The sequence below is a fragment of the Phaseolus vulgaris genome, chromosome 3 (genome assembly GCF_051622355.1).
Source record: "Phaseolus vulgaris cultivar YP4 chromosome 3, ASM5162235v1, whole genome shotgun sequence".
NCBI classification, from domain to species: domain Eukaryota; kingdom Viridiplantae; phylum Streptophyta; class Magnoliopsida; order Fabales; family Fabaceae; genus Phaseolus; species Phaseolus vulgaris.
Genome location: NC_143500.1, coordinates 21,691,997 through 21,718,311, shown reverse-complemented (window position 1 = coordinate 21,718,311; position 26,315 = coordinate 21,691,997). Strand labels below are relative to the sequence as shown.

At 37.2% G+C, this 26,315-nt stretch overlaps 2 protein-coding genes across 3 annotated transcripts; both read left to right on the top strand.

The window, feature by feature from the left end:
* Positions 1–6,413: 6,413 nt before the first annotated feature.
* Positions 6,414–11,029, top strand: ECR1 (E1 C-terminal related 1). 2 transcript variants are annotated; one of them, XR_011080439.2, is made up of 10 exons: positions 6,414–6,633; positions 6,741–6,904; positions 7,021–7,223; positions 7,574–7,806; positions 7,874–7,936; positions 8,029–8,085; positions 8,290–8,411; positions 8,482–8,599; positions 9,894–10,277; positions 10,963–11,029. XR_011080439.2 is itself a non-coding variant. In XM_068607199.2 (9 exons), exons 1-9 carry the CDS (start codon positions 6,541–6,543, stop codon positions 10,179–10,181), a joined length of 1,341 nt encoding a protein of 446 aa, XP_068463300.1. In that variant the 5' UTR covers positions 6,414–6,540; the 3' UTR covers positions 10,182–10,920. The 2 variants fall into 2 exon arrangements, 1 of the variants encoding a protein (XP_068463300.1); XM_068607199.2 differs by lacking the exon at positions 10,963–11,029 and having other exon boundaries at positions 9,894–10,920.
* Positions 11,030–13,303: 2,274 nt separating this feature from the next.
* Positions 13,304–14,148, top strand: LOC137806857 (uncharacterized). Its single transcript, XM_068607197.2, is given in 3 exon segments — positions 13,304–13,536; positions 13,637–13,840; positions 13,843–14,148. Coding segments are annotated over 3 exon segments (363 nt in total). The 5' UTR covers positions 13,304–13,404; the 3' UTR covers positions 13,870–14,148.
* Positions 14,149–26,315: the final 12,167 nt, after the last annotated feature.

Genomic DNA, 26,315 nt, shown 5'->3' with positions numbered 1-26,315 from the left:
TGTAGCTCTTGGAATTGTGCACGCCACTTGAAGGATGGTTGGCTTCAAGATAAGTGTTGCCGCCACTTGAGAGTCCAAGCAATCTCCCAAGATAAGACTGGAAGAGGAGAAGACACAAGCCTCTCACACTCACTCACCAATTCGGTATAGATTCCTTTCTAAAAGCTCAATTTCAAACTTTCAACTTATTTTTTGATATAAAGTACCCTACACCTCTATATATAGGAGGTGGTGACCGGTTCTATAAGTCAAGAGATGGGTGAAGAGTCATCCTCTAGCTCCTTCCAAGTCATTCTAGCGCCTAAAGAGAAAAGGAGTGTGAAAAGGCACTCTTCTAGTCTCTTCCTACCAAAACTAGCGCCTATGTGCCTTTGTACAAGAGAGGTGTCTTTTGGTTTTCCTCTTTGGCACATCCTAAAGCTATTTCTATATTATTTACAAATTTATACAAAAGAAATTACAAAGAGAGATATTAATTGGAGCCCATTCTTGAATGCTTGTAGTCTTCTTGTTGGCTTTGGGCTTGGTCCTCTCTTTATTTAATTCTTCTTTATTTTTTAGAAGACTAGAAGGAAGAACTTTAAATGCTTGGGTGGATGGCCTCTTCCTCCATTAGTGAAATCCTCTTCTACTTGATCTCCATCACATGTTGACACTGAGAAAATCAAAGCCATCAAAGAATGGCCAATTCCTCAAAATGTAGGAGAGGTTAAGAGTTTTCATGGTATAGCAAGCTTTTATAGAAGATTTGTGCCTAACTTCTCAAGTTTAGCTTCACCACTAAATGAGTTAGTGAAGAAAGACCCTCCGTTTTGTTGGACCGAGAAGCAAGATCAAGCCTTTAAGAGGCTAAAAGCTCAACTCACTAATGCATACATTCTAACTTTACCAAATTTTGCAAAAACTTTTGAGCTAGAGTGTGATGCATCAGGAGTAGGCATAGGTGCAGTGTTGTTGCAAGTTGTGAGGGTCGTAAATGTTGGGTCTATTAGTGTCTAAGTTCAAGAGGGGAGGGGTGAATTGAGCTTATAAAATTTTCGCAAGAACACATAATTTTCAGTATAACAGAGACAAAAAGAACAAATTGATTTTACATGAAACAGATTGATTCTTCAGAGCAGTTTAGCACAATTTGACTTTGTTCAAATTAAAATTGTAATCAACAAAGAGTTATAACAGAATCAGATTTTATGAGTATGAAGAATACAGCTATGCCAAGAAATCAATCAACTTCATTCAACACAAGGTTTTAATGAGAATGAATCTTTTTCAGGTTTTAATGAATAGACAATTTGTTTTCAAATCAATTGAACAACATATACAACTGCCTTGTTTGAGATTATAAAGCTTTAACAAATCAGGAAGAACAGTTCTTATTTAAACCCAGAATTAACAGATTCAATTTCAAAAGAACAGATTTAGTTCTTGACAGAATTAAGCAAAACCAGAAATGAGTGCAGGGATGAGAAGAAAAAGTACACAAGTTTTTATACTGGTTCACTCATACAGAGCTACGTCCAGTCTCACCTTACCCCAAGGTGGAATCCACTAAAAACAGTACCAATTACTTACAAACTCATCAGTTCTTGAACACTACAAGAACAACACCAACAATGCTGATAAACCCTATTTCAGCACACCTTGCACTCCAAGAAACCCTATCAAGGAGTGACTAACACTTACACCTTTACAAAACAGAATAAAGGAAAGATTACACCTGAAAAGAAGATGCAAGAACTCAAAACCAGTAGTTCAGTTTGCTGCAGAACTGCACCAACACCTTCACCAAGATCAAAGGTTTCCTAGAACAAGCACACTTGAAAATCTCTTTGGAAAACCTTTCAAAAATCTTTCAATCCTTCTTCTCACATGGAAATTGTTTGATCTCTGTCAAAAACGTGATTGCTCAGCACTTTTTCATGTGAGAGAGACTTTTCTTTATATAGAAAATAGTTTCTAACCTCTTTTCAAAAAACAGTTGAAAAGCAGTTATGAAAACAACAGATTCATTTTTGAACTCAACAGATTTATTTTGTGAAAACCGCCAACTCAGCTAATTGAAATAACTGTATGAGTTGTACCTTTGGTGCCCTAACTAACTTGTGAAAAACCTTTCAACTGACCAAAGGGCAAACCGATTCTTTCACAGTGAAACAGATTAAAATATAGCAAACAGACCAGCTCAGCTTTAACTGAAATAACTAACTAAGCTTTACCTGTGGTGCCCTAACAGAATTTTAGAAAAGCCCTTTTAACAGAGAAGAAATAAACCGATTCTTTCTCCACAAAACAGATTTATTTTTGTACTGATTTAAATCTTTTAAGAGAACTTTTTAAAAGCTTTTCAAAAACCATTTAACCACATCATGTGCTTGATCTAGACTTGGTTAGGCATCTAGGATAGGTTATACAGCAAAAGGTAACCTTACACAATTACAAGCCTAATTACAAACGAATCTAAAACCTATTACAATCTTCAAAGCACTCAAGCTATTTTCTTCATCAAACACACATCAAGCCTTGGTAGGGAAGAAGCTTCCTCCAGCTTCAACAGTAAAGACTTGGGAGCACTATCTAGTTTATAAAGAATTTGTCATTCATAGTGATCATGAGTCTTTAAAATATTTGAAGGGTCAGCATAAGTTGAACAAATGTCATGCAAAATGGATGGAATTTCTTGAACAATTTTTTTATGTTATTAAATACAAGAAGGGCAGTACAAACATTGTGGTTGATGCTCTTTCAATGAGACATGCCCTCTTTTCAAAACTTGGAGCCCAGATTCTCGGCTTTGAAAACATAACTGAACTTTACAAAGAAGATCATGATTTTGCATCCATCTTTGCTAAATGTGAACATAGAGCACAAAGAGGATTTTATGTGTCTGTAGGGTATCTTTTTAAAGAAGGAAAACTCTACATACGTCAAGGAACACATAGAAAACTTATTGTAAAAGAATCTCACGAAGGAGGTCTCATGGGCCATTTTGGAGTTGATAAAACTCTAGAGCTTTTAAAAGGAAAATTCTTTGGGCCACATATGAGAAGAGACGTTCAAAGACATTGTTTTATATGCATATCATGTTTGAAAGCTAAGTCTAAAACAATGCCTCATGGACTATATACTCCTTTACCTTTTGCAAGTGCTCCGTGGGAAGACATTAGCATGGATTTTATTCTAGGACTTCCTAGGACCGCAAAAGGTTTTGACTCCATTTTTGTGGTTGTGGATAGGTTTAGTAAATTGACATATTTTATTCCCTGCCACAAAGTGGATGACGCTAACAATATTTCTAAACTCTTCTTTAGAGAAGTGGTAAGACTTCATGGGCTACCTAGAAACATAGTTTCGGATAGAGATCCAAAATTTATAAGTCATTTTTGGAGAACCCTTGGGAAAGGCTTGGAAATAAATTGAAATTTTCAACTTCTTGTCATCCTCAAACAGATGGTCAAACGGAAGTTGTAAATCGATCTCTTTCTACTATGCTTAAGGCGGTCATGAAGGGTAACCATAGATCTTGGGATGAGTATCTTCCCCATATTGAGTTTGCATACAATAGAGTAGTTCATAAAACTACTAATATTTCTCCATTTGAAGTTGTATATGGGTTTAATCCTCTTACTTCTTTAGATTTGTTGCCACTTCCTAATCCACAAGAGTTTGTGCATAAGGAAGGAGCTACAAAAGCTGAATTTGTTAAGAAAATGCTTGAGAGGATTAAAGAACAAATACAACAGCAAACAAAGAAATATATAAAACATTGCAATAAGGGGAAGAGAGAGATAATATTTGAAGAAGGAGATTTGGTTTGGCTTCATCTTAGAAAAGATAGACTTCCAACTAAGAAAAAGTCTAAACTTAGTCCCCGGGGTGATGGACCTTTCCAAGTCCTCAAAAGAATAAATAATAATGCATATAAACTTGATTTGCCTACGAAGTACGAAGTACATGATACTTTTAATGTCATTGATTTAACTCCTTTTGTAGGTAATAATGAAGAAGAAGAAGCATTGAATTTTAGGACAAATCCTTTTCAAGAGGGAGGGGATGATGGAAGAGGCCCAAGGACAAGCCCAAATGCAAGCCCAACAAAGAGAAGATCCGGGCCTACCACTAGAGCCATGGACAAAAAGATTCAGGAAGACTGGAACACTGCTACTGATGGCAGGGAAATCTTCTTGTATATGTTTAAAATGCCATAACTCTAGTGTAGATTATGATTTAATTTTTGTCAAAGTAGAATAGGAGATTTTATTTGTAATTTTTCCTTAGATGAAATTTGGCACCTAAAAACCAACCTAGGTTAAATTAGGATTTCTAAAACACCTAATTTAACCAAGGCCAGTTATGATTAAGCCATGGAGAAGAGTACACATTTTCCACATATTCCGTACGCTACATGTGCTAAACGTTTTCCATCACATGTTAAATATGCTCCATGTGCTAAGTTCAAAAGTAGGTGCCAATTTCAAATTGAATTTGGCTTGTAATTCCGGCCTTCCTTTGCTATAAAAGGATGTGCTTGGGTCATGATTTTCTCAAGATTAATATAGAGTGAATTGCTGTCAGAATTGTGCCAATTTCACTTATTGTCTCCTACCTCTCTAGAATAGACATTTAGTCTTCATTTTTCACCTATTCTAAGTGAGATGGCCTCACCACTCACTCTCCACACCTAACATTCACCTTCAAGGAATCCACAAGCTCTATGTGAGCTCCTTGTCCATTGCAATCCGTGATGCTTCCGCCACTCCTCCAAAGAAAACTCCAATCTGATGAAGGCAATACTCCTTCACACTTGGAGGGGAGTTGTGCCTCCATTATCTCATACGTAAAAGGATGTCCTTTCGGATCCTCATCGTCATTGCCCGGGTGGGATCACTCTGTGTTTGAGACTGCTCTTCTCATTCGGGTCCATCGAGTCGTTGCTTCAACTCTTTATTCTGCTCCTTGAGAAGGCGCGCTTCTTCTTCATTCCATCATTGATCTTTCAATGCCTTTTTGTTGCTTTTCTTCCACTTGGGCCTGATGTGTTTGGATTAGTGTGATATGCTCCTCTGTGACCCGATCGTGGTTGATAGTGTTCCTTGTCGACACCATTGTTGCTAGTTTGGAATTGATGCTGGACTTGACTACTGTCTCGACCCCACGATGGGCACCAATTGTACCTGTATAGGCAGAGATGGCCTAGGTAGTACCTAAGACTGGTTGTACAATTGATGACGTGTTGGTGATCCTCTGGTTCCTTCCTATAAGTCTCCTTCCTCAAATGCTGATGCTCGGTCAGGATTAACCTGAAAAAGGTACTCTGACGATCAAGTAAGTACTTTGTGTAAAGAGTGTATATTGGTAATTGATAAAAGCGTACTTTACACCTTTGAAGAGAGTTTTATTTATAGTATTGGTTATAGGCCCTTGCCGTGATGGGCCGAACATCGGTTATTCACTGATGTGCATCGTGATTCGTGATTAATAGGGATGTACATTGGTATATAGGTATGTTGGAATATTTGAAGAATATTTGTACCATCTTTCAGTTAACTAGTATTTAGCTGATTTGTCGGATATGCTTCCCGCATATTCCGGGATATGCTTCCCGCATATTCCGGGATATGCTTCCCGCATATTTCGGGATATGAATTGTGACACATTAAGTGCTATTGTAACTGTCGTTACTCTCATTTATTGCGTGCCTTGAGATGTTTTTCGACTCGGTCAGTCGATTACCAAACCTGAGATTGGCTCGTACGGTCTCGACCAATACATCATTAAATTTTAAATAAATAAATAAAGACATGTTTGGCTTTAAAATTAATAAGAATAATTTAATCAAATGAAAAATAATAAATTTATGAAGAACTAACCAACTAATAATGAGATTACTTAGATATGGTTTAAAAGTAAAATGCCTTCTAACTCTCTTGAATGTTCGTTAGTTGTTTGATATAAAAATATATGCACACTAGTTCTTATCGTGGAGAAATTACAAGTATGAACCACCTCATAAATTTTTTCTTACTATTTAGACAGAGAAATAAATAGTGTATAAGTTAATTAATTAATTAATTAGACTAGTTATTAATAATAGTTGATTAAGAAGTCATCTTGTATTTTGAAGAAAGTTATTAGCTTAAAAGTTTTAGTTAGATAAGGTGATTATCCAGTTTTTCTGAATTAGAATATTTTTTTAATAAAAATACAATATTATTTAATAAATTTAATATAATACCAAGTTAAAATTTTAATTAATTTCTATATAATTATATTAATGTTTTTAGCAGTACTTATTACTAATCTAACACAATTTAGTTGTTGTGAAAATTTTCAGAATTATGATAATTGGTTATAAATTTGAACAATTTAAAAATAATTTGATCGAAATAAATAAAATCCACGACTAACATATATGCATTCATTGCTTAAAATTAAAGCCGAAAAAAAAAGGAAAAAGTGTGGAATTAGTGGAGAGAAAAATCTGAGGCGCGGGTGCCGGTGAAGAGAGCGTAGAAGGTAGGGAGTGAAGCATCTTCAGCTCCAATGGCGGATACCTCGAGTCGATCCAGAGACCTCGACAAGCTCCTTCTCCGCCCTGGCAATCTCGTCGGTCCCAGGTTCGAACCTGGCGCCGAGGTACTATTGTTTTTACTGTTCCTATTACAATTCTATTCAAATTACTACACACTCTCTCTCTCTCTATAGGGTTTCGGTTTTGTTCTCTTATATTTTCTCTGTTGCAGTTGCGAGATGACCTTCAGGCCTTCGCCAAAGTGTTGGTGGTAGGGGCAGGAGGTTTGGGTTGCGAATTGTTGAAGGATTTAGCTCTCACTGGTTTCCGAAACCTTGAGGTCATTGATATGGATCGCATAGAGGTTACTAATCTCAACCGCCAATTCTTGTTCAGGTTAACTTCACGCGTTTCTTTTGAATCCTCATCTTTTACTTGTCTAATAATCCCATTAGTTTTTGTTTTGGTATTTCATTTCTACAGTTTCTTTTGTTCACTTGCTTTGCTTGTAGACTTGAAGATGTTGGCAAACCCAAAGCCGAGGTTGCTGCCAAGCGGGTCATGGAGAGAATCAGTGGCGTGCAAATTGTGCCGCATTTTTGCAGGATTGAGGACAAGGAAATTGAATTTTACAACGATTTTAGCATTATTGCCCTTGGTCTTGATTCCATTGAGGCACGCAGCTATATCAATACTGTTGCCTGTAGTTTTCTAGGTGTGTTTTGTTTCCTATGCCTTTCACGTAAACTGCTTGTGATTTGCCTTTTGAATTATGGTCGCAGTCGTGGTTTTGTAGTTTCCTTAATATTACTGGAAATTTTGGACAAATAACCACAATTGTGGTTGCATTGTGGTGACAGACACCTAATAAATCATGATGGTGTGGCAAAAAATGTGGTCATGGACCATCTTTTAAAACTTTGGTTTTATATATCCTCCTTGTTTTATTATTGAATTGTTTTCAAGCAATGGTTTTTGTTTTGGCGCTCTGACCTTAAGTATAAGGTATTCAGCAGTATGCTTATGCTAATATTCAGTTTCTTTTCTTTTTGCTGATAATGCTAGAGTATGATTCTGATGATAATCCACGAGAAGAGACTATCAAACCTATGGTGGATGGTGGGACTGAAGGTTTCAAGGGCCATGCTAGGGTTATCTTGCCAGGGATCACTCCTTGCTTCGAGTGTACAATCTGGCTTTTTCCGCCTCAAGTAAAGTTTCCTTTGTGCACCCTGGCTGAAACCCCTAGAACTGCTGCCCACTGTATTGAATATGCTCACTTGATTAAGTGGAATGAAGTAAGTCATTGTTTACTCTTTCCGTTATTTGCAATGTCCATTATTTCATCCAGAATTTAATGTACAGGTTCATGGCGGAGTGGATTTTGATCCAGATAATCCTGAGCATATGAAATGGGTTTATGACGAGGTAACCACTATTTCATAGTGAGTTTCTTGACAGATTAATGTGCATTTTTGGCCACTCAATCAGTTAGACGTTTAATCATTTATGTTTTACAGGCCGTCAAGAGGGCTGAGCTTTTTGGTATTCCTGGAGTTACTTATTCTCTTACACAGGTATGTAGATGATTAAGTTGGATAATTAATCCATAGCAAATTCTCAGTTTTTGTGCGGTGTGTATAGTTTTGTACTTTGCTTTTCTCTAAATGATAAATTCCTAGGAATTCTTTGATGTTTATCTTGTTTACTGGGTTTTCCTGGTGATAGTCAGCCATATTCTCCATTTATCCATTTTCACTAAGAATTAATTGTTTTAATAGGGTGTTGTGAAGAACATCATTCCAGCTATTGCTTCAACAAATGCTATTATATCAGCTGCATGTGCTCTAGAAACATTAAAGATTGCAACAGAGTGCAGCAAAACTTTGTCGAATTATTTAACGTATGGCTGTTTTCTTATCAATGTTTGTCTTCTGGCCGTAAATATTATTGATTGGTTAATACCTCTGTAGGTATAATGGATCAGAAGGCCTCCATACCGAAGTGGCAGAATTTGAAAGGGACAAGGACTGTGTTGTGTGTGGTCCTGGTATACGTATAGAACTGGATACCTCAATCACATTGCAAAAGGTTAATTTTCAATTATCAACTCCTCAAGTTCTTTGTATATACATATATGATATATGTCTGAGTTAAGATACGTTTACATCATGTGTAAGTATATAGATTTATACCAAGTTCTAACCATTAATTTTAGTTAGTTAGGGGAAAGTTTTAGGGAAATACAAATATGAAAGAGAGTAGCACGTGACTTACACCTTGTGTAAACAGATCCTACGTATATGACAGTTGTGAAAACATTTGCTTATACGAGAATGATTACAACTACCAACAGTCATCGTATTAAAATTAAAAATAGTGAATAGTCAACGTTTATATACTTAGGGAAATACAAAATGATGCAATATGAAAGAAAATAACACGGGACTTATGACTTACATCTGGTGTAAACTGATCCTAACCTTATATATAAACTGATCCTATCCCTATGATAATGAATTCAGATTAAATTTCCATGTATTCATTATATCTCTAAAAGATTCATGATAAAATAAAATAAAATCTATAAAAGATCTTCAACTATTATTATTGCACGACTACCACCATGATCGTTGCTGCCACAGCTATCAAGACTATCATCGTTGCTTCCACTACGCCAATGATGGTAGTGACAATGTCATGGTTTTGGCAGCAACAACGGTCATCATAGTAGTGGTGATGACAGTGACGGTGGAATGGGTTAATGTTTATGGTCATGAATCTTTTATAGATTTGATTTGGTTGGGTGAATCTATAGAGATTTGATGGCTGCAAGATATTTGAATTTGTACTTTTAAGTATTTTAATCTTCACTGTCTATTATATTTAATCTTTATCTGATGGTTGTAATTTGTTCTTCTCACTAGAGCCACTCCTTGTGTCTCTGTGTGTATATATACGTTTAAAGCCAAATCTTGGATGCTTCATTATTAGTTTATTTTCAACCTCTGTTTCCATCTTCCTTTCCCCTTTTTTTTCCTTATTGATGGCTGTCAAGAAATTGTTAGAATGTTGAATAGGTAGTAGGATTTTGGAAGTATTAATCCTTGGAAAGTCTTCCTTTATTGGCAAAACCAGCCATTTTTGTTTCTTGAAGTACTCGTTAGTATGAAAGGTGAAATAATGTTTTTGTGATCTATTAAATGTTTTTCATCATGACTCCAAATCAGTGAAATTAGTACCCTTAAAATCTAGGGTACTCATGATATATATGTATTTTTCACAAGTGAACTGCTTAGTTATTTCTGTTTTTAAGCAACTCATCTTAATGCAACTTTAGCATAGTCCTTTCTGATGCGTTTTCTAATCAAATTGTGGTTAACAGTTCATGGATCTTTTGGAAGAACATCCTAAGTTGAGGTTATCAAAAGCTAGTATCATACATCGAGGAAATAATCTGTACATGCAAGCCCCCCCTGTTTTGGAAGAAATGACTCGATCAAACCTGAGTCTATCTCTTTTTAACCTCATGGGTAAACTGCCCAAGGATGTCATCCATGTGAATGGTATGACAATCAAGAACGACCAAAAGTTCTCTTGTTTGAGAAAATTGCGTGTTGTTTTCAAGGGAGTCGATGGGGTTACGGATATGGATACAGCTGGAGGAGCATAACTTACGCCATCCTATCATGTGTTGCTGCTTGAAGTTTTTAGGCTCTATTAGCATAATTAATGTTAGATATCTCAGCTTGTTTCCAATATTGATCAGGTAAGTTTTTACAGTTTCTACCCTGTCAAAGTTTTTCATAGACAAGCCAGTCAATAACACTTGATGCAGTGGATTGGTTGCCCCACAGGGTGACAAATTTTGGCAATTCCATTTTATCTTATGATCAGTTAGACTATATATGATGAGATTGAGTTGCTTTTATGTTTCCAAGTTCCCGAATTCCATCTCTGAAATTCTGAAGTTGGTCTTAACATCTTGGAGATGAACTGTAGAGAAATGTCCTCACAAGTATAATTTGGCAACGAATGGTTGAGAATTTTGAAGATTCTGGTATCTAGTTGCTATTAATATTTACTAAATTGAAGTCAAGGCGCCAATTTTGGATTGAATTCAGAAGGGGTCAGCTTACAGACGGGAGAAATGTGCTAAATAGAAACCATTAAATTATTAGCTTTGTACATTCGGGGGAATATCTCCCTGGCAGGCTAAAATTCAGGGTATATCCACAGATCTCTTGTTTGTTTCGTGTTTGAAAAGATTCATCACTGTGCCATACATTACAACTAACAGTAAAGGTGGCAACTTACATTGTTTGAGTCTTTGAGAAGTACTAATGATTTAGTACAACAAAGTCTGTTTAGTTTTTCAGTGGCTAATGATTACATGTCAGTTGTTTGTGTCATATTATTTAGCTAGAAATTCAAGTACCTGGTTGTGATTGCAGCTTCCGTGCAAGACATTGAAGAACATGCAAGCTACACTTCATATCATTGGATAAAATTTATTGAATATGTTGGTGGTATGATTTTAACTAAAAAAATCCTTGCAAAAACAAAAGCATTGAAAGAATATATAGTTGCTGAATTTGAAATAAACGACTTTGGAGAACTTAATATATTTTTGGAGATTGAACAAAGAAAAAACAAGGGATTATTCTTGACAAGAAAAATATGTTTAGACCTTTTAATTGAAATTGGTATCTTAACCATAATGTGTTATTATAACTATTTTCATTCTTGCTATTAATTATATATATGACAATAAAAAACAATGAAAGGAACTTAGTTTTAATCTAATATATGACATTTGAGATTTTTATTTGACTTCCATTTAATTCTCGTTCCCCAAATCATAATAGTTAAGCCCAGATCATTCTATGCTAGGATTTCATTTTTAGAAAAAGTGATACTTGTAGTCGTGATTTTATATTTCAGTTAGATAATCATTTTTAATAATTAATTAAAGAACTTACGTGTCGAAGTACTTATGTTAATGAATTCTGACAATTGTTTATTGATTTACTACTGAGACACGCACTCTTATCTAATACCATTTATTGTTGCTTAGAAAAAATTCCGATCATATATAGTCATTAAATTGTTTTCAAGCCATATGTATTCATACAGTTTTTTTTTTATTATAAATGAAACATTTTAAAAATTTGTGTTTTAATATTTTTAATTTTAATCATCAAAATATTTTATTATAATAAAAATAATTTTATATACAATACGTTAATTTTACTCATTTTTTAATTTTTATCTATACTTCATACATAAAAATTAAAATAAAATCTATTAATCAAACTAATTTTGGTTTAAATAGAAAAATATCGTCACAGAAGAGTTCTCATGTCATTAATACGATTAATTTGTTGGAAATAAAAAAAAAACTACTTGTTAAAAATAGGTAATTATTTTAATAAGAAAATATATTAATAACTTTTAATTATAATTTGGTTGTATCGTTTTAGCTTCTAGTTATTTTTTTTTTTTTAAAAAAACTGTGACAAACCAAAAAAGTGATTATCTTTTTACAGAGAAGTGATTATTTGATGAAAAATATTGTACATACGGGCGCTTAATTAAAAGCTTAAAACAATAAAAAAACATGTTTAACAGAGTTAGAGGCCAATAAAATTAATCTAACTTAAATACAATACCGCTACTATAATCAATATTGTTTTGATTTGTCAATCATTCAAAATTTCTACGATTGCAAGGCAAGCAATTTTAAACTAGGAATGGGCGAAAAAGAAAAAGGTAGAGAAACAATATAGCTTTTATGTAAACAACACTCACTTGGACCAAATAATAATGCTTCTTCTTCCACGTATTCAGGAACCACATTTTCTTTGGTCAAGGGTAGTACTTGGCAAAAAATGAGATTGAATATCCACCCAAAAGTAAAGAAAATAATTGACATTAAAAGTAACTATTAATAGAATATAGTTAGGCTAATGAACTGAGTGAACTATAATGACGAAGAACTTTATTTGTTGAATTTTAAAAAAGAAAACACTATATGAAGAGAGTTAAATTCAGGATGGTTAAATATGTATTTTTTTTCACTAATCTAAATTTTGGATTTGAAAAACCATTGGAATAAATCATTACGGTTTAATGTAACAAACGAAAATATTATAATATGGTTAACATGAAATAAATTGAAAATGTAGCAAAAGGCGAAAAATAATTTGAGAAAAAAGTAAAGAAGAAAAAGACATATTTAACCCGTAGGTGAAGTGCAACTGTCTGAAGAAATTGAGTTGCGAGTGTGACCTTTATATAATTGATTAATGATAGGAGGCATTATCCATGTTAAGAAGAAAAAGGTAGGAAAGAGAGTTTTGGGTGGAATTGCAAGTTGTGAAAGATGAAGAAGATCTAGTGACGGTAACATGCAGGATCTGTCTCGGTGGTTTAATCTTGACCAAGAGCAACCGGTGCAAGATAGAAAACGGATAAAAATTGATTGTTTACTGAGCCATGAATGTGATGAGTTTTTAGGATATGATATGAGGGTGGACCATTCAGAACCATGTGTGTATTTTTGGGATCATGAATCTGCATGTCATGGATTTAATATCTTCACAACAGTTGTTTCCTGCTGTTCCTCATCTCCTTTAAGATCAACTGGATAATATCACAACACACTTCCATCATTCTAGTGGGCTGCTTTGTGGGCCTCAGACAGATTGGCCAACTCTGCCCATGGCCCACCAACCCACATGCCCATCCCTTCCATCTCCTTTTCATTTCAACCCTTCTCTCTATTAAAACCTCCCCCACTTTTGGGGCAACACAATACAACAAACATAAGACACACATCAAACTTCATAGAAGGAGTACCAACTCTTACTACTAACTAAACTGCTTTCATTCTTATGGAGGTTGCTGTGGAACTAGAAGATGACCTCTTTTTTGCTGACTTGAGCAAGCAAATTTCTCTCCTAATTATGGATGAAGATGAAGATGAAGACCCCCTTCCTTCTTCTCCTCAACAACACCATTTCCAGGTTTATTCATACACACTTTTAAATAAAGAAAAGTACTTCTCTTCTACTTGTTTATTCAGAAAAACCTCACTTCAACTTCATTTTCTTTTTCTTATTTCAGACCTTTTCTGGATCATTGTATCCTCCTCCACAGTCTGCTATGTTCTATGAGCATGCTCTGAGAAGACAAAGCAAAGGGACAGGGGTGTTTATCCCTCAATCCACACAGCCTAGAAGGAAGCACAGGAAAGGAAGATCAAGCTCAAACGCAAAACATCAAAAGCAGTCTCCAGATACAAGAACGGCTGCTCAAGTTCCTTCAAATAAAGTACTTTCAAATCAAAAAATGGTTGAGGATATGTATATGTCTTCCCACAAATCTGCATAAGTTCTATCGATTAATTCACTTTGCCAAGTTTAATTACTTCTGTATTCTTTAGTCTTTAGGCAATAATTGTATGGTTATATATAGTTTGAAGAAACCATGTACAGTGAATATGTGCTGAGAGAGATGCCAGTAGAACAATTGTATATACAGTGGAGATTGGAGAATGTTTGTTATGAATTAGTTTTTAGGGGTTTAGTTCAAGTTTAAACTCAAATTCTAAAATTATGTACAAGAGAATTTTGCTAGTGGCCAATGTCTTGTAACCTTTAGGCTGTGTTTGGTAACATGGAAATAACTCAAAAATACATAAAACCAAACCATAAGTTTTGCTTATGACAGATACTTTCTGTTTCTTCATAACGATAGAGCAACAATACTATCTTTGTACCAGAACTTCCATAAAATTATTTTTTGCAAAGGTTTTTCAAACCACCCATGTCAGTTAAGCAACTGCCGCAACATATATATAATTATGTAACTTTCTTTTATTGCATATTATATCCTCAATAAAAAATTTAAAATAATTTTGTTGATCTAATCATTAAATTATAATTTTATATCATTTAATAATTATTGTTTCAAATTTTATTAATAATAATATATTTAAATTATTTATATTCTAATATATTTTAAAATATATATTACATCAATCTTAATCCATATAAATAATGTGAAAAGAACTTATACTTTAATGATAAGTTTAAAAAAATTAATTAAAAAATATTAAGCAATTAATATTTAAATAAAAATACGAATTCAATAATTATATATATTAGAAGAAACTATAATAACTAAGTATTTTATCATTCAATAATTTTATTTAAAATGGAAATTTTATCAAGTCAGCCTTGAATTATAAAATACATATTATCTTGATTCTTATTATGCATATTAAGTTTTATTAAAAAAAATAACAATAGTATAAAAATATGAAATTATTTATATTTTAAAATATTTTCAAGAAAGAGTATGTATTACTTTTTTTATTTATGTGAAAGATGTATAATTTGATTTGAGATTATTCTGAAAAACATGAGTGGCCCTTTATAAAGCAGTTGGATTGTACTTTCCGAATTCAAGAAGAGGAATGTTTATCGTCCCTCCCAAATGTTCATGAACGGTGAGGATTCCACGATCGAATATAGCTATATAAAAAAAATACTAATTGTAATAATTTTATTATAAAAATATATTTATATTTTATTAAATAAATTTTATTTATATATGCATTGTAAATACTGTTGTTACTTTGATAAATTTTAAAAATATTTATTTTAAGATACTTTTTAAGAGGTGCATGGGGAATTACTAAATAAGACAAAAAAAAAAAAGAGTAAACTCAATTCAATCCAATTAATTTGATTAGGTAATTGGACCCAAGTGAGACTCTTTGCATCCTTAATTAAACTATGTATAAATATGACTACAGTTATTATCACAATGTGTTATTACTATATGACAACTGTTATGTTAAATATTTCAATAACCTCGTGATATTATTATTCAGATGTCAAATCAAATTTAATCATTATGAATGATGTTTAATGAATTTTTGTGTCAATTTTCAATTACAAAAGATGACACATTTGATTCTCAGATATGTTATAGAAAGTAAAAGGTTGGAGATTTGTTAAATGTTGTGAAAGTTATAATGTGTTTTTTATTTGAAATGAAAAGGGGGAATTGAAGAATTGGGCTAAAAGTATAACCGAATAAGTATAATATATGAAGCTCAAATAATAAAGTTAAAGGAAGAATTTGTAAGTAGTGTGAGAAGTACATTTACACCACAAACAATTGACACTTCCTTTTAAGCCAATAACATTTTTTCTTCATCAAAACGATTAATTTTGCATTCATTTTTCACTAATGAATACTCTTTTCAAACGGGTGTTGAGACCTAGAGAACGATTGTCTTGCTCCTTTCTTAGGTCGATCGTTATCACTCTCAACTTCATGCTTCACCTTCCTCCTCTCGGTCGTCTGGTAGCATAGGCTGGGATGGTATCTGCAGAAGGCAATCCGACGATCAAGTCAGTCAGGGTGTCGACACTCGGTTGTCTGAGTACTTTAGATAATGACGTACCTGATTCTTGGAATCTGCGCTATTTATATTACCTTAATGGGTCTTCGTTGGTGGGTCAGCTTAGGAGGTTGGTTCTTGTTTAGGGTTGCGCTAAACAACTCTTAATTATGGATTAACCTTGCTAACTTGGTCAACCCATGACTCGTCGTCATGGGTCGGTCAGCCACGTGTCGTCATGTGACCTTTTATCGTGGTCGAGTGGTCAGTTGGTTCGGGATTCTGACCGACTCAGTGAGTCGTCCGGTCGTGCCAGCACTAGTGCAAAAAGGAAAAACGAATGCGACTATTTTATATTTATAAGGGCGATTATATAGCCGCACTTGATGAGCACGCATTCTTAAATCAGAGATTTACAAGTGCGGCTATTTAGCCGCATTCGTAAATGCGATTTATAAATGCGGCTATGGTAAATAGCCGCATTCTTATTTAATTATTTTAAAAAAATAAAATAAAACCCTAAACCCTAAGGCAACAATAGCGGTGGCAGCAACAACAACGAAGCAAATACGACATATCAATAACACAAACAGCAGGCAATGAAGCAGTGGTGACCTTCGTCAATACAAGAAAACAAATAGATAAGAGAAACGAAAAAAATATATATAAACCAATGGTGAAGAAGAAAGAGAACTCGAAACGAACTTACAATGACACAAAGAAGATAATGAAGGCTTGTAGAAAACAAGAGGAAGCACGAGAGCATAAACAAAAGAGAAAATGAAGCGTCAGAGAACCCTTCGTCAATGCAAGAAAACAAACAAATAAGTGAAACGAAATTTTTTTATAAACCATTGGTGAAGAAGAAAAAGAGTGAATCGAAACGAACTTACAATGTTACGAGAACACAATTAAACTCGTAGAAGAAGAGAGGAACACCATAGCAGAAATAAAGAGAAAACGCGAAGCGCCAAAAAGAAAGTATGAAAGCGTAAGTGGCGCGCTTCAAAATTAGGGTAAAAAATGATTTAAGAATGCGGCTATTAGTAATAGTCTTATTCGTAAATGAAATTAATTTAAAAAATGCTACCGCGTTTTGAATGACAGCGGCTAACCCTAAAACTGCATTAAATAAATAGTCGTTGTTTATACATTTTGTACTAGTGCAGTACACTTAACCCCCAAGCTCGAGGGCTAATGCAGCCAAAAAGACTGAGAATTGGGTGTCATTTGGTGACGTAATGATGGGTGATGTGATTGAAAGCGGCGCCTGAACGAGTGACGTGACGCCCATTTATGAGGGGATTTTTGGGAGCCAAATGACGTGGACCGTTGGATCGAGGAGATCCAATGGTTGAGAAATTTGTGACGTTTGGGCTTCTGAGACGTCCTCGGGCTATAAAGAGAGGTTGTCAACAGTGGCTTCTCACGCTTCCTTATTCACATTGTGCTCCGAGTCCCGAACGACTATCGTCGGTTTGTGTTGTTGTTCTCGTCCTTTCAAGGTTAGTGATGTCTTCCCACTCTCGTCCTACTTCTTCCACTTCGGCCGCTCCTTCTCCTCTTCCCGAGCCCCCTTTGTCTTCGTCTTCCTCGTCTTCTTCGTCCCCTTCCTCTTGTAACGAAATCCTTTCGATCAAGGCAATTCAAACCATTGCCCCCGAGATGGAGGAAGTAAGGGGTGATGACCCGGGCAGCGATTGTGTCTGTATGAGGGTCCTAGCTAGGTTGATCCCAAAGTGTTCAGAATCACGTTCGTCTTTCTGACGGACGCCTCTGTTTTTGATTTTTTGAATAGGGTTTCTGTTTGGAAGGCTTCTGCTAGGGGATCCCTGTTAACATTCGGTCCTTGTTCATTGACCGACCGAGTGTACAGGGAACGGTCATCCACCGAACCCCCTTTCTTCTTCATGTACTCTTGTTTGTTTTCTAACTTGCACGTGTCGCTTCCCTTTGACACGTTCACGGTGGGTGCCCTTCAGGCGCTCAACGTTGCACTCAGTCAGTTGCACCCGAACACGTGGGCGTCCATGCAGGCCTTTCGCGTGGTATGCCAAACTTTTGGTGTGCGTCCTTCTGCGTCCTGTATTTTGCATTTCTATACCTCTCATTCGTCTGACCTTATTAGTTGGCATTCATTAGTCAGTCGAGTGGACAATATTTTGTTCAAAGCCTACACGGCCTCCTACAAAAACTTTAAAGAGAGGTTCTTTCAAGTGTTTGTGGAGCTCACAGGTATGTCGCACTTCTTTGATGTTGTCGGGCAGCCTAGGTTTCCTTTATTTTGGACCAAGAAACCTACAAAGATAAAGGATTAGCCTTGTCCGGTCAACCCGAGTGCTAGTGAGCAGGAGATTTTCGCTCTTTTCGATAGCCTTCCTAGAAAAGTCCTCGCTCAGCTAGTGATGTCCTTGTACACCGAGTCTGATCGCGAAGCGGCCTTTGACGGTATGTTAACATCTTAGACCTTCTGTCGTTTCTTGGAATTTTCACTAACACTTTGTTTTTGCTGCAACAATCGCAAAAAGAGAAGTCCCCCAAGCGGTCGGCATGTTGAAAGCCTTCAAAGATCGTGTTAAGGAGAAGAAAGGGCGTTCGAGCCCCGAGACCCTGCAGACAGAGGCCCGAGCAGGGCAATCCCAGAAAAATCCAAAGAAGAGGGCACAGAAGGGTTTCAAACGACCATCAACCTCGACTCCCAGCCGACTGATGACTTCAACCGGTCTATTCCAACCACAGTCGCCATGCCGGTGGCGGCCGTTCAGTAGTCACCCCTATCGGTGTTGGGGGGTGACTTGCGCTTTGTTGGGGGGGGGGGGGAAGTGTGAATCCGCCTCCCAGCACTGAAGAACTAATCTGGGCGGTCCCTGAGGACGACTTGCTCGAGGATGACATAAAGATGATATGCCGAGGTCTGATAACCCGACACGAGGCAACGGTGCGCGGTTGGTGCGTGGAGAAGGTCTCCCGCTTGGAGCACGAGCTCTTTGAGGTGTCGAGCAGCCTGAAACAAGTTGTTAACGCGAAAACAACTTATTAGAAGAAGCTATGCGATCAGGCTGTTGAGCGGGAGCTCGATGCGGCACAGATAGCTGAGCTGCAACGGTTGGAGGCCAACAGGGCAGCGACTTGTTGTCAGACTTCCTAACATCACTGCGCATCCTCCAAACAAGGTCTCCAGCTTCTTGGTCGAACCTTCGTGTTGTATCTTCTTGCCGCCCGCAGCTTGCATGCAGCCTCGCAGATTTTGCTCTTGTCGCGAAGTTCATTGATGAGGTCAAACCCAACCGCCAGGCTTTCTTGATTTATGTATAAATCGAAGAGTTGTCATCTGATGGACGACTCACCCACTTCTATCGGGATCATGGCTTCAGTGTCGTACATGAGGCTATACGGCGTGTCTTGTGTCGTCGTCTGAGGTGTGCACCGATATGCCCACAGGACTTCTAACAGGTTCCTCTGTCCACCTTCCCTTTGTTACGCCAAGTCTCTTCTTCAACTCGTTCAAGAGGACTTTGTTAGCGACTTCGACTTGACCGTTCGTCTGAGGATGTTCGACCAAGCTGGTCACAAATTTGATATCGAGGTCACCATAATAGGTCTGAAGCCCTCGATTGATGAACTACCATTTGTTGTCCGATATGATAATGTTCAGCACCCCAAATCAACACACGATATTCTTTCAAACAAAGTTTTGGACATTTTTGGCCGATATAGAAGCGAGAGGCTCGTCCTCTATCCACTTTGTGAAGTAGTCCACCGTGACCAGTAGGTGTTTCGTTTGACCTTTGTTGGGCGAGAAAGGGTCGATGATGTCCATCCCCCATATGGCAAACGGCCATGGCGATGTCATGATGTGGAGATCCTCCGATTTTGAGTGATGCAGGGGACCAAACTCTTGGCACTTCAAGCATTTCTTCACGTATTCTGCACAATCTCCTTGGACGGTCGACCAATAGTACCCTTCCCGGATAACTTTGCCCGTCATTGTTCGTGCTCCAGAGTGGTTATCACACGCTCCGTCATGAATCTCTTGTAGCACGTATTGTGCTTGTCCTTTGGTGAGGCATTTTAGGAGTGGCGTTGAATAGCCTCTCCGATACAGATTCTGACCGATCATCGTGTATTGGGCGCATTGCAGTCTGATCGCTTTCTCATCGCCCGATTTGCACGTTCCATGCTTCAAATATTGGATGATTGGACTTATCCAAGTATTGGCTTCGGTAATGGCCAAGCATTCGACATCCCCCACGCTCAGCTGTTTCAGATGAATCTGAAGGACTGATCGATGGTGGCTTTGCTTCTTTGTGGAAGCAAGGCGAGATAGCGCATCTGCTCGTTCATTGTCCTGTCGGCGTATGTGTTTGATGATGACCTTATCGAATTTGAAAATTGAATTGTCGACCGTGTGGTAGTATATCTAGAGTAGGGGCTCCTTGACTTCGAATTCGCCTTTGATCTGGCCGACAACAAACTGGGAGTCAATTTTGCACACTACCTCGTGGGCTCCGAGGTCATGGGTGAGGTTGAGGCTGGCCAAGATGGCTTTGTACTCGGCCTAATTGTTTGTTGCCTTGAAGGCAAACTGCAATGCTTGTTCAACTAGTAAGTCGTCTGGTCCTTCTAGGACGACCCCTGCGCCGCAAGCGGTCTTATTGGACGATCCATCCACATAGGCCGAACGACATCACTTCATAGAAGTAATTTGCGCCATCGGTCGTGAAGGTCGTCTTCTATTTGTTCCTGGGGTGCATGCTTATCTGGTTATAACCAGAGTAAGCGTCTAGGAAGCTTAGCACTCTGTGTCCGACCACCTCATCAACAGTCGATTGATGTTTGGCAAGGGATATGAGTCCTTCAGGCACGCTTTGTTCAAGTCTTTATAGTCAATGCACATTCGCCACTTGCCAGTGGATTTGGTGATCATGACTACATTGGCCAACCAAGTAGTATACCGGGCTTCTCGGATGAACCCGGCTGCTAGGAGCTTCTCGGTGTCTGCTCTGGCCGCGAGCCTTTTTTATTCTCCATGATTTCTCTTCATTTGCGCGACCGAGCGCGCTTCTTTGTAGATCGAAGGTCTGTGGCTTATGACTTCAGGGTTCACGCCTGGTACCTCGACGGTCGTCCAAGTGAAAAAGATCAACATTCTTCTTCAAAGCTTGATGTATGAGCTCGGCATCAGCGGTTGCCATTGTTGGACATGACGCAACTCGTTCTTCGCTTCAAGCCTTAGTTCCACCTCTTGATGATCGAGATCGATCATGGCGACTGCATGCTCTGCTGGTCACACATCTCTTTGAGGAGACCTCCCTCGTCCAGGCATCTTACGCTTGGGTGATCGACTACCAATCGCCTTCTGACGAGTGGGTTCCACTCTTAGGCTCTTTGCGTAGCACTCCCTTGCAACCTTTTGATCCACATGGATCGTCAAGATGTCGCCTGTGAAGTTGTCAATGTCAACCGACATCACCATTGGGTCATCCTAGGAAGGGTCGACACCCTTGAAGTCTTCATCTATGAACGTGATAGGTGACATCCTCAGCCGAATGGCCACATAATTGACCTAGTGCACAACGCGCAGATGCTTCTTCCTGGCGCTGTTTGAGTTGCCTCCCTAGCGAATCCACCAGCTATGGTGTTTATCACTTCACGGCCCCTCCTTCGGTCATCCCTTGGAGGGTCGTCCCTCCTCGTGCGGTGTTCCTATCACCGATCGTCCTCCCGCCCTTGGAGGTGTGTGATCTCTTTTCCTTGATGTTTCTTCCCTGCGCGGGGGAATGCCTCATAGTACGATTGCCTTAGACGAAGCGGCGCAAGTGCCCGGTCTGTATCAGCTCTTCTATCTTTTCTTTCAGGGTCTGACATTCTTCAGTCGAATGAACGGTATTCTGATGATAGTGACACTTCTTGTTGCGGTCGACGTTATCAGGACTTAGGGCCCTTCTGGGTGGTGGCATCAGTTCTGCACTAAGGGCTTCTTGCATAATCTTCCCCCTATCAGCATTGAGAGGTGTATAGCGTGAGAACCGAGGGCCACGATTATCCCGCCTGGGGTCTCCTCGTCCAGATCCGAACTTCCCTTGTCGCTCCTTATCATCCTTCTTCTCACCACTTGCCTCTGCCTGAGCCTAGTTTCTGAACTCGCGCAATTCTTCCAGTTGCATGACCTTAGCAGCTCGGCGCCTAAGTTTGTCCAAGCTTGTATCAAGTTGCATGCATAAGTTATCTGCAAAAGGACCCAATCGTAGGGCCGTGAGCATGTGGTGCAACGCCACATCAGGACTGAGATTTCGGATGCTCATGGCGTCCTTCCCGAATCGGTCGATAAATTTTCTCAACGATTCTCCCTTCTCCTAGCGGATGCTGACTAGGGCGATGGACGTCAGGTGATGGGGCCGGCTGGTAGCAAACTGGACTTCGAACTTATCCACCAACGTCTCAAAACTGTCAACATAATTAGGAGGGAGCTTCGTGAACCAGTTCAAAGCGCCTCCGTTCAGAGAAGTGGGGAAGACCCGGGATATGACTGTGTCATCAGTGGTATATAGACTCGTGTGGGTGGTATCTGCATCCATGTGCTCGTCCGGGTCGATCATTCCATCGTAACGGTCCCTGTTGAACCCCTTCCACTTGTCCGGTTGGGGAACTTCCATGACAAAGTCAGTGAAAGGGTGGCGACGACTAGTTATTGCAGTTCCGGTCGTGTTCAACGACTTGTTCGGGTGGGATTCACCATCCATCTCCAAGGTAGGACCTTGTTCTTTGGTTCTCTCTCAGTCTGAGGACCGGCAGCAGTGGCAAAAGACCTATCGTCCTGATTGGTCGGGTCTATGGACGGTCCTCCCTCTACAAGCTTCTTCATTTCCTAATTCTCCTTTTTGAGGTTCCTGATCTTGTCTTCGTGCGTCCTATTCATCTCGACCAACTCTTTCTGCAGAGCCATCAGCATTGCCGCTTGATCTGCCTCTGACATCCTCTCGCTTGCCATGCTTCGGGTTGATACCATCTACCAATGTTTCTTCGCACTGATCCTCTCAACCCCACGGTGGGCGCCAATTATTCTCGAACGGGTGTTGGAGCCTAAAGAACGATTGTCTTGCTCCTCCCTTCGGTCGATCGTTATCACTCTCAGCTTCCTACTTCACCTTCTTTCTCTCGGTCGTCTTGTAGCACAGGCTGGGATGATATCTGCAGAAGGCACGCCGACGATCAAGTCAGTCAGGGTGTTGGCACTCGGTTGTTAGAGTACTGTAGATAATGACATACCTGATTCTTGGAATTTGCGCTATTTATATTACCTTAATGGGCCTTCGTTGGAGGGTCGGATTAGAAGGTTGGTTCTTGTTTAGGGTTGCGCTAAATAGCTCTTAATTGTAGATTAACTCTGCTGACTTTGTCAACCCATGGCTTGTCGTCATGGACGCTAACCACGTGTCGTCGCGTGACCTTTTATCGTGATCAAATGGTCAGATGGTTCGGGATTCTGACCGACTCAGTGAGTCGTCTGTTCGTGCCAGTACAAATACATTTTAAAAAAATTATAAATATGGGTAACTTTGCTTGTAAGCACCAATTCAAAAAAATATCATGCTTACAAGTACAAAAACTGTTGGAAGAATTTTTTTATAAAAAATATATTTTTTCTTAAATTTTTCCAAAAATTTCTCTGACTTCACGGAAGTTTTATAGAGGTTGAATTTGGTATTTGGATATTTTTTTCAGAAATAATTTCGTCAATCATTTAGAATTAAAAATAGATTATGATATTTTGTAAATTGGTATAAATTGATAAAATATTTTTTTATTAAAGATAAAATTTGTATACTTATATATTATGAAATGTTTTTATATCTCAAGTTATAATGTGAGATCTCCTACAAATTATTTTTAATATTTTTTACTTTTTTTTTTAATTTTCTTAGGTGTTGTAATTTTTTTATAAGGATATTTTTTTATATATATTTTTAGATGTTATGTTTTTAGATAATTTGATTTACGAGTTTGGTAAAAGATTAAATATGTTAACGTTAACACTATTAATTTCATTTTATGGAAAGTGTTATATTAATTGACGTGACAAAAGTTATTGGGGGAGAAGAAAGGGGACACAAATTGGAGACATGTGATTTTAATTTGTTGAGGTGATATATGACAAATATTATGTTGCATGCATGTATTATGGAGTATTCCACAAATGACCACTTTCATAGAACTCATTTTTCTAAATTAAGCGATTATGTTGAGACATTTACGATAAATATCTATTTTAATTCTATTTCACTTAGGCAATCAACTACCACATTCAATTTCACATGCCTATATTACTGTTGTTGATCAAAATTTGCAAAGATTCAATATTCAGTCAACACTGCGAACCTCTAGAACAATGCATGCAAAAGTAATCACTTTGAAAATTCAAAACAAGAAGCGTGCATGCATAGATGATCACATGTCAGTTGATCTACTATTTATAGAAAAGTCGTGGAACAAAACATGTCTTTGGGTCATTAAACTTGTGCCTAGGTGGACTACTTTGGTTCATTGTATTTGGCTATTGAAATCATGCTTAGTGCATAACTTTTGGGTTTAATTGATAATTAACGTCAGGAAAATCAAAACTAATTCTTTCAATCTTAGTATAGATATAAAATGAGCATTTGTGAAAACAATAAACATATCGAAAAAGCAAAACAGAATAACGATACCGAAAATTTTAACATAAGAAATCTTTCTCAACTTGAAAAATAAAAACTCACGGATCTATTTCAGTAAATATAAAAAAAATTAGCATGTTATGCTTTCATACTCTTCTAAATATAAGTTTCGTTTAATATATTTAAAAAATTTAATAAAATTAATTATGTAATATTTTATAATATAAAAAAGCATAATTAAACTATTTTTAAAAAAAAAATATATCAAACTGAATCAAATCTGAGAAGTTAAATTGATAAAACCCTAAATTCAAGACGTTAAAAATAAACCAGAAACTTTAATCAAAAAGTTAAAACTGAAAACGCTAACCGAAAACTTTGATTCTCAATAACTTTAACCGAAAATCTTAATTGAAAATCTTAACTTGAAACATAAAACTCGAAGTTGTATCCGAAATGATGAACCGAAAAACCGTAAAAACATAATGCATAAAGTTAAAGCCTAAAATTATTTAACTAATGAATGTAGGAATACTCCATAATTTTTTAAATATGTTCAAAAAATGTTATGAGAAATTGTTTTATATGTAGAAAACTATTATTTCTATTGATTTAGAGTAATTTGTTATAATTATATGCGTATAAATTACATAAAAAAAATTGTGAATTTAATTCAATAAATTGTCTTATAAAAAATAGAAAAATAGTACAAGAGTCTACATTTTACTATTGTCGATATGAACAGTTTGCTCAATTGTGGGCTTCTTTTCTACTGTAAGAACATTTGTTTGGCTTATTTAAAAGTGGTTCATCTATTTCATTATGTATATGACTAGTTTTCTATCTGTTTAATTCCTTACCGCGCATGTAGGGGTGCAATATGAAATTTGATCTCATATAAATATACCAATAATCTTAATTTCGAACTAGATAAAATTGAACTTCATAAGGCCTAGACGACATGCAATCTAGGTTCTCAAACATTCCAAATGACTTGATCAAATAGTCAAAAATTTAATTTAACATGTTAGGTTTGGAAACATATTGAATTTGAAGAACATTGACATAAATCACCATCTAGTTACGACAATAGTAGAGAGGTGAAGAACTGAAATGCACACCTTTTATTTACTACTCGGAGAGATGAAAATCACCTTAGAAGATGTCACAGTTCAACTTGGGCTCCCAATTGATGGGGAACTTGTCACGTTTAAAGACGATGTAAGTTCAATATGTACATATTTCATATTGTAATTTTATTAAACAGTACATTAATTATTTTTTAAAACAACAATACGACACGCCATTCGACAGTCAACCCCACCCTTTCGAAAGTCACCCTCATCATGTTGGGTCTTCTTAAAATGTTGCACAATTTGGACAATAAGTCAAACTTCAATCGGTCCTAATCAACCACTAAAAATATTCATCTTTATAGAGTACCACCACAATATTTCTGCCCAATTTCCCTACCATCAAGCGCCATCAACTTACACCACCCTCCGCATTTCTTCCAGTTCCTAACATGCTTTGTTATCGGCCGAGAAGGCCTTCAATAGGGTTCAATATTTCATCTGACAACAACCAAGGGGAAAACCATGGCAACGATAGCCCACCTCCATCGATACGTCCACTAAGACAACAAAGAAGGCTCCCATCTGGGACAAGATCTCATAGATAGTTCGTTCATCTTTATATTAAAAACCTACGTAAATTGTTCAAATTAAATTAG

What these genes read in the sequence shown, in the direction of transcription:
- ECR1 (XM_068607199.2), top strand. Translation starts at nt 6,541, where the DNA reads ATGGCGGATACCTCGAGTCGATCCAGAGACCTCGACAAGCTCCTTCTC. An exon ending in GGTTCGAACCTGGCGCCGAG is followed by an intron (nt 6,634 to 6,740) that starts GTACTATTGTTT and finishes TCTCTGTTGCAG; the next exon opens with TTGCGAGATGACCTTCAGGC. An exon ending in TTACTTATTCTCTTACACAG is followed by an intron (nt 8,086 to 8,289) that starts GTATGTAGATGA and finishes TTGTTTTAATAG; the next exon opens with GGTGTTGTGAAGAACATCAT.